Source organism: Rhea americana, unplaced genomic scaffold (assembly GCF_003343005.1).
Source record: "Rhea americana isolate MKP2758 unplaced genomic scaffold, rheAme1 scaffold_367, whole genome shotgun sequence".
In the NCBI taxonomy this organism is placed as follows: Eukaryota; Metazoa; Chordata; class Aves; order Rheiformes; family Rheidae; genus Rhea; species Rhea americana.
In genome coordinates, this window is record NW_028186498.1 from 1,616 (window position 1) to 14,677 (window position 13,062).

Here is a 13,062-nt window from a genome sequence, read left to right on the forward strand (position 1 = left end):
AATAGTCTTAGAACGCAATCCTGTGAGGATGTTTTCTAATATCTTAATGTTTGTCTATGCAAAGCTTACAGAAAACCTTGAACTAACGGCTGGGCATTCTGCAGCCTCCAAAAATAATAGCTTACACAAGGTAACCTTTTTTTCATCAGCATGAACACATATATATTGCCTGAGATTTTATAATGAAAAATAAAAAATAAGATCTAAAGTTTGTAATTGAATTGACTAGTTTCCACTAACAAGGGATCAGTAAGCACAAAATCAGAAAGTAAAATAAAAATACTAAGATAAATGATAAGTTGTATTTCTTGGGGATGCCAACATTATGCTAAAGATTCATTCTGCAAATATCCCAAGGAATTCCCTGTCTTCTCAAGTGTTTGGCAAAATGGTGCAATCTGAAAACATGAGAACTGACGTATTTCACATACTGTTGCACCCAAGAACAACTTTATATGCAGATAGTCAAGTAATAGTAGAGACTTACTTTAGAGTAGAATTAACAATATCCATTCTCATCTCGGGCAATGAGCTACACAGTGATAACTGGCCCACGCTGAATAGACCTAACACTTATTTATATCTTGCAGTTCTTCATAATAAACACCAAACCCAGGATGCCAAAATGAAGTCCCAATTAGTGGCAGATACCCTCCACAGAAGCAGTAGTTAAGAGTGTTTCATACCTCAGAGATCTTTTTGGCCAAAGTTAGCTCCTAAGCCTTCGAAAGTCAGAACCCCTTTCTATTCTCTTTTTGGAGATCTTAGGCTTCATCTCGCTTTTCTTTTCACATCATCCACTGTTTTATGGCACCCGTCCTACCATTTTAACAAAGCACGTTAATAGGAATAAAATACTGCCTGAGCATTTCAGAAATGTATCAAACTGGACGGAGTATAGTCTCCCTGCTTTTTAAATATAATTTTCCGTAGAATAACGGTGGTGCTGCAAATGTCTGATTTACTGATGGATAAGAACTTGTCTGCTGCAGGCTTAAATTCAGCTACACTAACTTCTAGAGTTCCAAAGCAGAAGTCCGCCCGTCCTCAGACTCCACCAGGGATTGGGCTGGGGCCGCACAGGGGGTTAAGCTACATTAGACCCAGCTGTGCCAAGATGCTCACACTTTCTTCCAGCCTCTCCTCGGGGTAGACACAACATGCTGTGTGCGATCCAGCGCAGCAACCCTGAATTCCCGGAAGGGTCTAATTCAAACATCGCATCTCAGAAGCTGTGGCAATCAAGCAATTAAAACAACCGTATGAGTCAGCGCTATGAGCAGTCCAGCTTCTCTAGCTATATTCCCTGTTTATAGCTAGGCAGGCAAGCAAGACCATTCTATTACTCTGGCCACTTGTGTCACCTCCATTTTCTTTTATACATAATTTTTTAGAATAAAATAACTTTCCACTCCATTAATGAGAGAGGGCAGCTTTGAGATACGCAAATTTCTGCTTTCTGATATTCTCAGGAGCACASAGCATGTCTGAATACCGACAAATGGCGCAGGCAGGCAGAGCGGCGAGATGACGGCACGCTTCTGTGAACACGATGCAAACACATACTCCTATAAACAGCATCACAAGGGCTGATTGTAATTTCTGGGAGATCAGCTCTGCTATTTAAAGCACAAGTTAAATATGTTGAAGACTCCATACCCCAACTGACAGCAAAACAGAACATTTAGAATTGCAGCATGTCAGATATTTATTTTTTTATTTATTTGGCAGCCCTAAGTGCTGTACCTTTCAATTTATATGTACCTATTTGCCCCTCTGGGCATCAAGCTGCTAACATGTACAGACGAGATTAAAATGAGCTTGCATACTGGATGAAATATAAATTAAACCTACTGTCCCGTCAGTCTTGAATCTGTGATTTTTTCCTTAAGATCTCCCAAAACACATAATTTCAAATGAGTCACTGTTTATTACTTCAGGAAAGGCAAAATGCATATTTGATCAGCAACACACAGTCGATACACCTTATAAGTAAGTTCCCCCCGAGCCTGAGAGTAAAATACGTTATACTAATATCATTAGCTGTGTGCGTAAGAACTGTCCAGATGAGTAACAGTCTTTAAAGCAGAACAAGTGAACAGAGAGATGTCTGTCTATCTTCCAATGCTGAGCAAATCAGAGGCTTGCAAGTAGTCTAAACGCAATAGCTTTCAATTTTGTGTCAGACAAAAAAAAAGTCCTTGACACAAAGTCAAGTTAAAAACTCTCATTATTGGCCAAATGCTATTCCGTTTTTCTCCCTGCCAGGCAGTTTGGTTTTTGTATATACAAACACACGATACTCAGTACACTGGTATAGGCAGGTACAGGACTATCCCAAACACAGGAAACCTCACCATCTCTGAGATTTGCTTCCCAACAAGTTGTCACTTAGTTGTCGCAGGAAATGTTTTGCTTTTYTCGGTAGCCACTAAATATTTCAGACGACCATGCGGGGGCATCCTCCCGCTGCGTCTGCCCACACGACCTACCTGGTCTCCAGCGGCACGTTGCTGTTGAGCACCCAGCTGTCCTGGAGCTGCACGGATTCGGGAGTGGTGGCCAGGTCGTTGGGTGCCGGGGCTGGGGCGTGGATCTGGGGCCGGCGATTGGTGAGGGAATTCCTGTTGAGCGAGTTGGCGGATGAATGATGATGGGACAGGGAATGGTTGTGAGGAGGAGGGAGAGGGGGCCTCAGCGTCGACTGGCTGTGGTGATTTGAAGGGCCTAAAAGAGAAAAGAGAAATAAATCACAAATGCGTGTTGATGCCATTACTCCCCTCTGAGCTTAGAGCAGACCACGGACTGAAAACAAAAGCGCAGCAAACAAGCACCCGAACGCCCCCGCGCAGCCAGGGAGCGGAGCCTGCCGCCTGCCTGCTGGAAACGCGCCTGTTGAGCCCGGAAGAAGCTCACAGACGATGGAACAGTATTTAGAGTTCATCTACTTGGGACGCTCAGAAAGGCTACGTTTAGATTTAAAAACAGTTAAACTTTACAGATTTGCTCCGGAGAAAGGCTCCTCGGAGGAGCCATCAGCACAGGAGCCGAACCCGGCCGGGCCGCGCCTCGGCCCCCAGGAGCTGCCTCCTCGCACCAGGGCGTTTCAGGAGAGCAGCCCCGCTGGATTAAAAACAGTCTCTGAGAATGTACTCTGCAGTCTTTATAAAACTTAAACAGAGATCTCGGGCTGCTTTCCTCACTGTTATTTTGCCAGTCATCTTCAAATGAACTGTATTTGTGCCAATGTAAGAAGATTAAGCTCCGAACATGGCAAGACAGCCAAAATACAAGGATGGTTCTTTCACGTTGCTCAGCCCGAGCATGATTTGGCCTGTATTTTTCTACATAGCGATGCCACAAATGCACACCAAAATGTACAAATTATGCTACTCTTTTCAGCTTCTTTCATTGCAAAGTGATAAACAATGGTTTTTTTGGAGATTAAGAAAAAAAAAAAGAGGGAAATCCACTTTTCTCACTCTTTCAGTACTGATATGTTTGCCTTGATAACGAAAAGAAAAATGCCTTCTAATAAGGTGCTTGCCTTAAGTTAAAAAGTGCATGTGAAAAAAAGAGGAGGCAAAATGGGCAGGCTTCGGTCTAGGCATAGCCACTTTTCTAATAAGAAATATAGAATGATAAATAAGTTCAAGTGTAATCCTATATGTTGTGATAATTTAATAGAAAAAGAGATTAAAGAAAAACACTAAGTGGATTATTAACTGCTTGTTTCAGTCATTATATAAGTCCTAGTCTTCTAGTGAACAATAATTAGAAAAAGTAACATTAGCAAATTATAATTATAATGATGTATGTTCGTTTTTAGAGACTGAAGCACATTTTGCATTTAATGAATCAAACAATAACAGAAAACATCACAAGGGGAAGATGTTTACAGCAACAGTGATCCGTTCTCATATGAAACACTGAAATACAGAAAAATTGTTGACCTGTTCAATTAACTGGAAGTTAATTACGGCCAGTATTTTTTTCCAAGGAGGACTAATCCCCTATGAGAAGCAGGCCACGCTGCTAGGAACTGAAGTGTGTAATTTCAGGTTTTGCGTTCTGAGTCGCGCTCAGAACACCTTCCTTCCCCCCGGGGGGCTATTCGGGACTCGCCCGTCAAGCTGCCCGCAGGAGCCGGAGCAGCAGGCGGCCGCGGCGGGCCTGGCCCCGGCCCTGGGGGGCGCCCCGGGGGCCCGGCCCCAGGCGCCGGCCCGGCAGGGGCCAGGGGTGGCTGGCGGGCAGCCGGGGCGCTCTCGGGAGGGTGACGACCCTCTGCGGTGTTTCTGGGGCCTGCAGCAGCTCTGGTAGAGCAGGAGGAAACACACAGCTGCTACGGGGACTTTTAAGACAAGCAGAAGTCATCCTATGGCAAGAGAGCGACTGGTACTAAAAGTAAATTCTGTCTACTGCACGTGCTGCTTTAAATCCACACAGAAGTAACCTCTGAACGCGTACCTCCTGAATGCTGACCCCTCACAAAGGCCACTGTTTAAATAAAAATAAGCCTTTTAGGAGCACAAGCCAAATCTCAGCCCTCAGCTGTGCTGTTCACCTTACAAGCTTGGCCTTGGATATTTATAAAATATTTGCTGTTTCTTACATAAGATTGAAAGAGGTGATTTAGCTCAGCAAACTTTACACTTAAGCCCCCCCATACGGCCCTCCTACAACATCAAACGTCTCACGCGCACGAGGTCCTGTGCCGTTTCCCACGGCACGCAGAGTCAGACCCAGCAGGCAGGAAACGTGTGTGGGCAGTATCCACACGCACAGGGGCTCAAGTGGGATTATTCTCCTAAGGTCTGTATCTCGGCTTTAAACAAAACATGCTGGTTTGGGATTCAGTAAGTAGGCATTTGTGAGTGATAAAATACAAACGTGTGCTCGTGTGCGCTCAGGTACTTCAGGAGAGTCGCGCGCTTTGTACTGCTGCTACTCAAGCTACTTTTGATGCACCTTCTCCGTTCAGAAGATAAATAYGGAAAAGTCGTAACTTTCTGAGAGAAACAGTAACACCAGCGTAAGCAGACTCTGAACCYTGGAACCACAAAACCCACAAAACCGTAAAGGCTGTTCTTAAAAAAGAACCAACTGCACATCAGTAAGAATGAACRTCTCTAAGACTAAGGAGGCACGAACCGAATCCTAGTTGTTAAGACTTAAAGTGCCTCAATACGCAGTTCCCACACAGCATACAAAAAGTAGTGGGCAAAATATGCTATGCCAAAGTCACTGAACATACACCACAGCTGTAAAACCTCAAAACATCTGGCAGAAGATGAATATAACTTTTAGTATGTAATAATAAAAAAAAATCAATATTGACGCTTACATAGATACAAGCTTACACATATTAAAACACAGAAAGTTCACATATATATAAATTATACATAGAAAGCAGAACACATACACATACATTCATATGAGAGAAGAAAGTTTAATACGCTCTCTTTGTATACCTGTGTTAAATGAACAAAGAGCAGGAGTCTGAACAACATCGAACTTGCAGGGATATAAAACCAGATTCCTATCTTTACATTTGCACCTCTTYTTTATAAGCATCTTTGTCTAAATTAGTTAGTGACCTCAGCAAGCACTACGTGCAAATGTGTTGACCTCAACAAGTTCAGAAAGGTAAACCCCTTGTCCTGTTATACACAAGCAGCAGCCTAAAGGACTGCTACAACATAACTTACATAACTTATTGCCTCCTGCAATTGCTTTGGAAATTTGAAGCCTAAAGATGACAAATATCTTGATGGGGTACATATAACTTTATACATCAGGAAGGAGATTTTATTTTTAATAAAGCAGYTGCCAACACACAGGCTTGGCTTGTGGAAAAAAGTGTTGAGGAAATTATACCTTTTTTCAAATATTATTTGTATTGCATTTGTCAGAATACACTAASCAATATCAAACACTTACGGTTTATGGAGAAGTTGCTTAAAAACACCATGAAAATCAGAGAACTGGAAATCTGAAATATGGGTACCTTCCATGATTTTTTCTTCACTTCTGATTTTCACAAATAGACAAACACAGCTAATCTGAATTTTYGTATGTACTGAATGTGCTAAGCACTTCTGAAAAACCAGAGTGTGATGACAATATATTCAATATTGTTTGAGAGAGATYGCTATGGTCAAAAACGTCAGTAGATGTTTCATTTAAGATGTGCGGACTGGAAGTTGAGGGAGGAGAAACTATGCTGTAATACAAGGTCTGATCTAAACAGCATTGACATAATCATAAGTTATCCAGTTAATCAGAATCAAAATGCTAACATTTAATAAAAACTATTTTACTCTGCTCATTCTATTACCTGTTAAAACAATTAAACAAATTAGGCTATGCATAGACATAAAATGTAACTAAAGAAAGATGCAAAACAACACTTGCTCCCTTAACAAAAAGCCTGAACATAATTCACCCAGTACCATTTTCCATTCTTTTGCATGCACAGGACAGGATAAATGATCTACAGCCCAAATTAAAATCCAGCAGCTATCAGCCTGGCATATGCAAAAGCCAAGGTGCTGCRGAGGGTGCCAGGTGCCAGGCCGGTGCTGCAGACCCTGCGAGCGGTACTGTCACAGCCCTCACAACAGGCTCATTGCAACAGCAGCCAAGAGACCTCGGCGATCGGAGACTCGCCGCAGACCCCGGCGTTACAGCTACATCAGTAATTGCTTTATGTTCTCGCCAACACACAGCCAAATGCTACTTCTCAGTTATTTTTGCAATTCAAATGTTGCATAGTACCTGGAGTAAAACTAACACCCACACCTGCTTTGACATTGTCCAATTATTTTTCAAGTTCTTCCAACAGTTTTGCAAACTTACTTTACACACGCACTAAGTCTATGCAACACAAAGATCTGAGAGGAACCAGCTAATCTCCCACCTCCGAGCTTAACTTCAAAGCAGCATCGGCAGCATCTCTAATCTAAGCAGAGCAATCTCTTTCCCGCATCCAAGTTCTTTGTCAATACTACTTTGAAAAAGGAATGCAGATCGTACCTTGGTTGTGCTGAATTATTCTCTTTATCACAATTAAATGCTGGAGAGACATGTAAACACCTCCTCAACAATCCTTTCACAAAAGAATTAAAAGAAAAGAAGAACCAAACACATTATTTTTCTGAAATAAATAAGGATGCAACTATTTCCTTATGCATATAAACAATACAATATGAAATATAAAAAGATAATGAAAATGATGCGTTGAAAGATTAAATGGGTGAACTAAGGTCTCAGAAAATGCTTGTTACCCATTATTAGAGCCCTAGTCTGCAGTTTCCTCRTTCTGTACTCCGATACCTCTACCACAGCATTTCCTTCGAGCAAACCACATCGTCTACAGCATGGYGAGTAACAGCACTTTCACAGAACTGCAGGGTCACCTTCCAAGTTACAGTCAGCTTCAAAGTTGGAAAACACTGCTCAGAGTTGGGAAGAAAAGGAAGCACCRGAGCACGGAGGAATTCAGCGCAGTATCACAAGAAGCTGCAACCTCAGTGGCCAACGTACACCCCCAGGCCTCACCCTGAATTTCAGTTTGGAGGTGGTTTTTAATGGGAAGCTGAGGTGGAGGGGGGATCCTTGCCAGTAATATGGATCCTATTTTTATGCTGCCTAATTCAGTTCTTTTGCTTGAATCTCCAAATTATTTTGTGCAAGGCCAAAGCTGAAATAAAATACAAATTTTGAAAATGTTTTTGGCACATGCTGTAAAGAAGAAAGTTACCTGGCTCAGAACCGTAGATATCACTAACTCTCCTCTTGTTGTAAAAGCAAAACATCTGCCAGTACTTTTTCTTTTTTGTTCACAAATTTTTATAGGATTTTGAGGCAAGAACAGGAGGAATGACTGGCAGTCATCCAAATCCGAGCATTTCAAACTGAGACTTCAGTAAAGGTGGGGTACAAGTCCTAAGCCACCGAGCACTCTCGGCCAGGGCACTGTAACCACCTCTTCTGCACAGCATTAGAGCAGAGCACTGCAAGTTGCTACAGTCAGGAGAAAAAACAACAACAAAAAACCCCAAATATGCCCGAAAAACTGGTTACCCACTGTACCCAGATAATCACAGAGAGAGGCAAGGTGGTTTAATGGATAAAGTACTAGTCTAGGACCTTATCCTGGTTTCCATACCTCACTGTGAGTGAGGCGCCCCCAGAGCACTTGCAGACAAATTGCCTGCTACCTGCCTGCTTCTCTGCCTGCGTCCTTCGCAGGAGCGCCAAAGGTAAGTCTCCTTACCACTTAAAAGGGGATGAGGTGCTACTGCAGGATGAGGCAGGCAAACGCTCTGCAGCGGTGGCTCCCCAGCCCGGGCAGAGGCAGGGCCTCCGCAGGCAGCTCTGCCCGCCGGGGGCCTTGCTGCGGGCGCGCAGCGCGCTGCCGCTCCCCGCTGCGCCGGCTGCCAGGAGGGCGCCCAGGCAGACGCAGACATATTCAGCCGGGCTGAAGCACGATTATTAGCTTGCTCTCAGCATTGCTGGAGCCCCAAAATGGCAGAGCTGGTCTTTGTGCCAACTGGGTCATGAAAAAGTGCTGTGGATCCTCGTGTGAGAGAAAGACAAGATGCCGCATCCTTCTTCAGGAGTTCAGCTTGATGGACTATGGGTATATAACCAATTTCCTCAAGAGAGAGWCATATAATAGGTTAAAAACCACTGCCCTATAAAATAGTATTATCTGAGATACCATGCTCTATTTGCATCTGCTTAAACACCTCACTGAAATATGCATTATCTCACTGCATGTGCTGCACTGGCTGTACAAAATAATGCCTAGTCACGGGCAGAGCGCATCACTTCGTAATAACATTTTATGTGGACAAGACACCCTGCGATACACTTATTTTTATCAAGGTAGATATACTGTTTCCATTTTTAAGAATCAGAAAAATAAGCCACAGAGAGGTTAAAGAATAATCTGTCCAATTTTAAAAAAAATCATATCTTTTCCAATCAATCTATTCAATTAATTTTTCCATAATGAAATAAAAATGAAACATATTTCAGAGAGACTACAGAGTGTATTTATTTTCTTTAACTTAGCTGTATGATTTTTGTCTGTTGTTAAAAAAAAAAGTCCTGTATTCTATCTCACTACAGTGCTCTTCCACTAGTTTCCACTATTTATTACTCCTTCAGCACAGAGAAAGCATCAAACAATAATTACAGTTTTTCCTTTTGAGTAAACCTGCTAATAATCAAAGGGTGGGAATCAGTTCGGAGGTCTGCCGTTCATTACTGCGAACCCTGACCGACCTATGTTGGTAACTGCGAGGTTCTGAGGAGGTTCCTGGAACAATCTGGTTTCAGAGCTCCTGGGACGCCAGAGTTATTTACTGTCTGGATGACCTGCTTCCTAAAATGTAAAGAGGTTTAAAAAAATAAAAAATTTGTAGACTATATGGAAAAAGTAAAAGGAATGCTGCATAATGCTATGGCAAACAAAAGCAGATATAATACAATGTGTATACCACTTCAAACCAGACTTTTCAGTAAGTTATTTCTTGTTTTAAAAGCAGGCAAGACACAAGCAATTACTAGTGAGAAATAAGTATTCGTCCGTCTCCCCTAGGGAACAGAAAGCTGCAAGGACTACATGACTGGCATTTCTTCCATAGGCAGTGGAATTCATTTTTAGTTYGTTATTAGTTATGGGAGAAAAATAAAGTCACAAACCATAGGAAAAGGAAGTCCTATAAAAGTTGCCTGATTTTTCAAGGTACTGGGGATTTAACTGCAACTACCATAAGCAACAGATTCTGTTACTTAGAAGATGAAACCATGGGTTAAAGAGTAGAAATATACAGCACCATAAAGCAGTATATGAAAGCCTTCACACGGTTTATAGCTCAGCAACAAATGAGCCAACATTAAGCCCACAGTTCTTATGAAAGCTTTTAATTAGAGTTTTTAGTGTGTGCAAGCCATCCCCCCTTGCCCCGACACACAAAAAACCCAGCAAACTCTATGCTAGGGAATTTCAGCCAGGAAAATAAGCAGAGGCTTGGTCCCTGGGTGCCGCAGTCGCGATACAGCTGCCCACAAGGTGCTGTGGGGCGCGAGCAGCTCTCGGGCTTCACTCGCCCCCCGAGTGGAGGTCCTCAGCGCTGCGCAGCTGCACAACGCGACCCACACCTCGACCCGCGCCATCTCGGAAACGCGGGAAAGCCAAGACGCCACCGACGCCGGCAGGCGCTGTCCGAGCAAATGGGGACGTCTGCGTGCAGACAGACAGACAGCCGTAAACGCAGCTCAGCCGGCTGCCAGGCTGAGGTGAACAGCAGCGCTGGGGGGAACCGTGTCCCGGCCCGACCTGTGCCGTGCTCGCGCCAGCGCCAGCCCACGCCGTCCCGACCCGCGGCTGCAGCGGGCTTTCGTCCTGCCGGCCCACGATCAGGAGGAATTAATGGCCAGCCCGCTGGGAAGAGGCCCCTGAGGAGCTCCTGCTGTCCAGCAAGACCCTCCCTAGCACCACACCAAATACCACCTACTGTTGCATTTACCATGAATGAATTCAGTATAACCTAGAGAAATACCCTCTAGCAAAGTAAGAAAAGAAGTATCTTACTGGAAACTCTGATGAGCTGAAGACAACTAAGTATTGTCTTATTTAACAACATCTCACAGAAACTTATTTTTTATCAAGATAATACACCTCAGTGCAACTCTACTTCATGAGCTTGAAGAGTTTCCCTAATGACTCACTCATCAGTGAGAAGAAAACACTGTCGCTACTCATCCGCTGGGASCCTGCCACTGGCTTACCTGACATGCCCTGCCCATTTCACACAGGCAATGCCACAATGCCACTACAAGCTTTGGGCTGCCACTTAAAATATGCATTATTCTTACCTCTCCATCATGAAAAAGGCAATATTTAAATACCAGAATTTAAATCCAGAAGAGATTGTTCAGACCTACTGGCAGGCAACYTACCGTTGAAGCTGTCCAACAGTACCAGAATAAACAGAAAGCTTCAAAAGCAGAGCAGTGCCGGGTGGTGCTACCTGCTCTGGTGTACATAACCCAGCACATGTGTTTTGATATCTGTTATCTATATGGCACGTGTTTCTGAAAGAACTGTTTCATCCAATGTACTCAGATCGACACCTTCTTTACATGCCCTTCTTTGTTTTAAGGCCATGATTTTACTCTTCACAGGAGATCAGAAATGCAAAGCCACGCAAGCAATACGGTATTAATATAAGCAATGAAGGAATTGATTCCATTCTCTACTGAAGGTATAATAGTGGCTGTGAATTGTACAGCACTTCTCCTTCTGAACGTCTGCACGACAACATCATAGTACTAAATGGAGTTTAGTACTGTGGAAAAAAAAAAGAGTGGAAGACGGGGGCAATGCTGCATTCATAATAACAACAGTAGCAACACCAAAGAGGAAATTAAAAACAGGAAATGAGGATGAGTACAATATTTAATCCAAGACACAGGAGAGGCTAAGACAGTAATTAAATACTAAGATTGCAGTTTGGCCAAAGCCTCTGGATTAATATCTGCAGCCTTGCAAAAAAAACACTAACAGCTTTTTAAGGATGACAAGTAATCAAAACCTATGTTTCAAATTTCTGGTTAAAAAATGGTCCATGGTAGTTAAAGCCATAATGTGAGAGAGAAGCTTCAGAAAACCCACAGACCAAGGGGCCACATTTTTTTGACTCTGAARCTGACTTGTGAGATCAAGGGAAGAAAAGGAACTAAGGAGGACTCTAAGGCAAGTCAGAGGAGCCTGCCTCCAGGAGTCAGGATAGCAAGGCAGAAGTCAACACGATGAAGGAAATACATACGCTCTTSCAGTAGCAAGATCATAGTCTTCTATAGAGAACAGAAGCCTCTTACTTACCTACATGCAAAGTTAAAGAGATCAGTAACTTAGCACAATACRAGCAGATCAGAGCAGCAGGTACTGGCACCTCTACTTCTATCCCTTACGCTGTTTGGGATCGGTGTGTGCATGCGCGCGCGCAACTTTCCACTAGATCTAGTTTGGTACACCTGGATMAAAAGCCCCCAGCATATATGTGCTTTGATACCATCTAAAGGATCAGTCGCTRTTTCTATTCCTTGTGTCCCCGTTAGGAGAGGAAGCACGTTCGCATCACACCATCTAATTCAGTTTTCCCTGGAAGAAATCCTCTTGTTCATCCTGATGTTTCTCTTCAAAACAGAGTTTTTAAGTTAGGCAACCAAATGAGTTGCTTCAAAATTGCACTACCACTCCAGCCAACCCAATTCAGAGAGTCTTGTTCAGATGTCACTGCCTTGAAGTTTGTTACTAACCTGTCAGTTAACCTACATTTCACATAATGAAAATTCACGAGAATAGTAATTAGTACCCACTGAGAAAGACTGCAACATTTGTTTCATCTTTATTTTTAAATGAATGAGATATTTACTAGCTGTTTTAGTCTGTAATTAACAACAATCCTTAAAGAAGTGTGAAAAGGAACATTCGGAATGAATAGGATCAACTATCAACAGCAAGGACTATCATTTTAGCAAAATACTAATAATTTAATAGAGATTAAGCAATTCTGTATTTGAAAAATCCAGTAAGATTACCTTGGTCTGATATCAAAACTATAATATAAAATGACAGAGGATCTGCCCRTTTCTAAACTGAAAGAAACATTTTTTTTTCATGTTAATTCCTCACAGCTATCTACAGAGACGTGTTCATCACCTAGATTGATACAAAATGGCTTTTCTGCAAAGCTCCTAATCTACCTAATTTTGGAAGCAATGCTCAGAAATAGAGAAATCAATCTTACAAAATTCCAAAATCAAGAGGGTTTTTCCCCCCCAAACTTCTCTACTATTTTAAGTAAAGGTTATTTTCACTATGTCATTGCCAGTCAATTAGAACTATCCACAGTTTTAGGTAGAGAGATATTTATTAGGTTCCTTCTATGTAGTTTTTGACATAGAAGGAACCAAACAAACACCAATTTAAAAAATAAATCTTATTTAGATAAATCTTTGCCATTAGATATTTGTCATTCTATT

The 13,062-nt window shown here is 42.5% G+C and overlaps 1 protein-coding gene across 1 annotated transcript in view; it reads right to left on the minus strand.

Moving 5' to 3' along the window:
* Positions 1–2,492: 2,492 nt before the first annotated feature.
* Positions 2,493–13,062, minus strand: part of LOC146591662 (teneurin-2-like) — a gene marked incomplete at its 3' end in the record, with an annotated part of 412,163 nt that continues 401,593 nt past the window's right edge. Inside the window, exon 6 of the mRNA XM_085312482.1 lies at positions 2,493–2,727. Coding sequence (XP_085168608.1) covers positions 2,493–2,727 — 235 coding nt within the window. The remainder of the gene's footprint in view (positions 2,728–13,062) is intronic.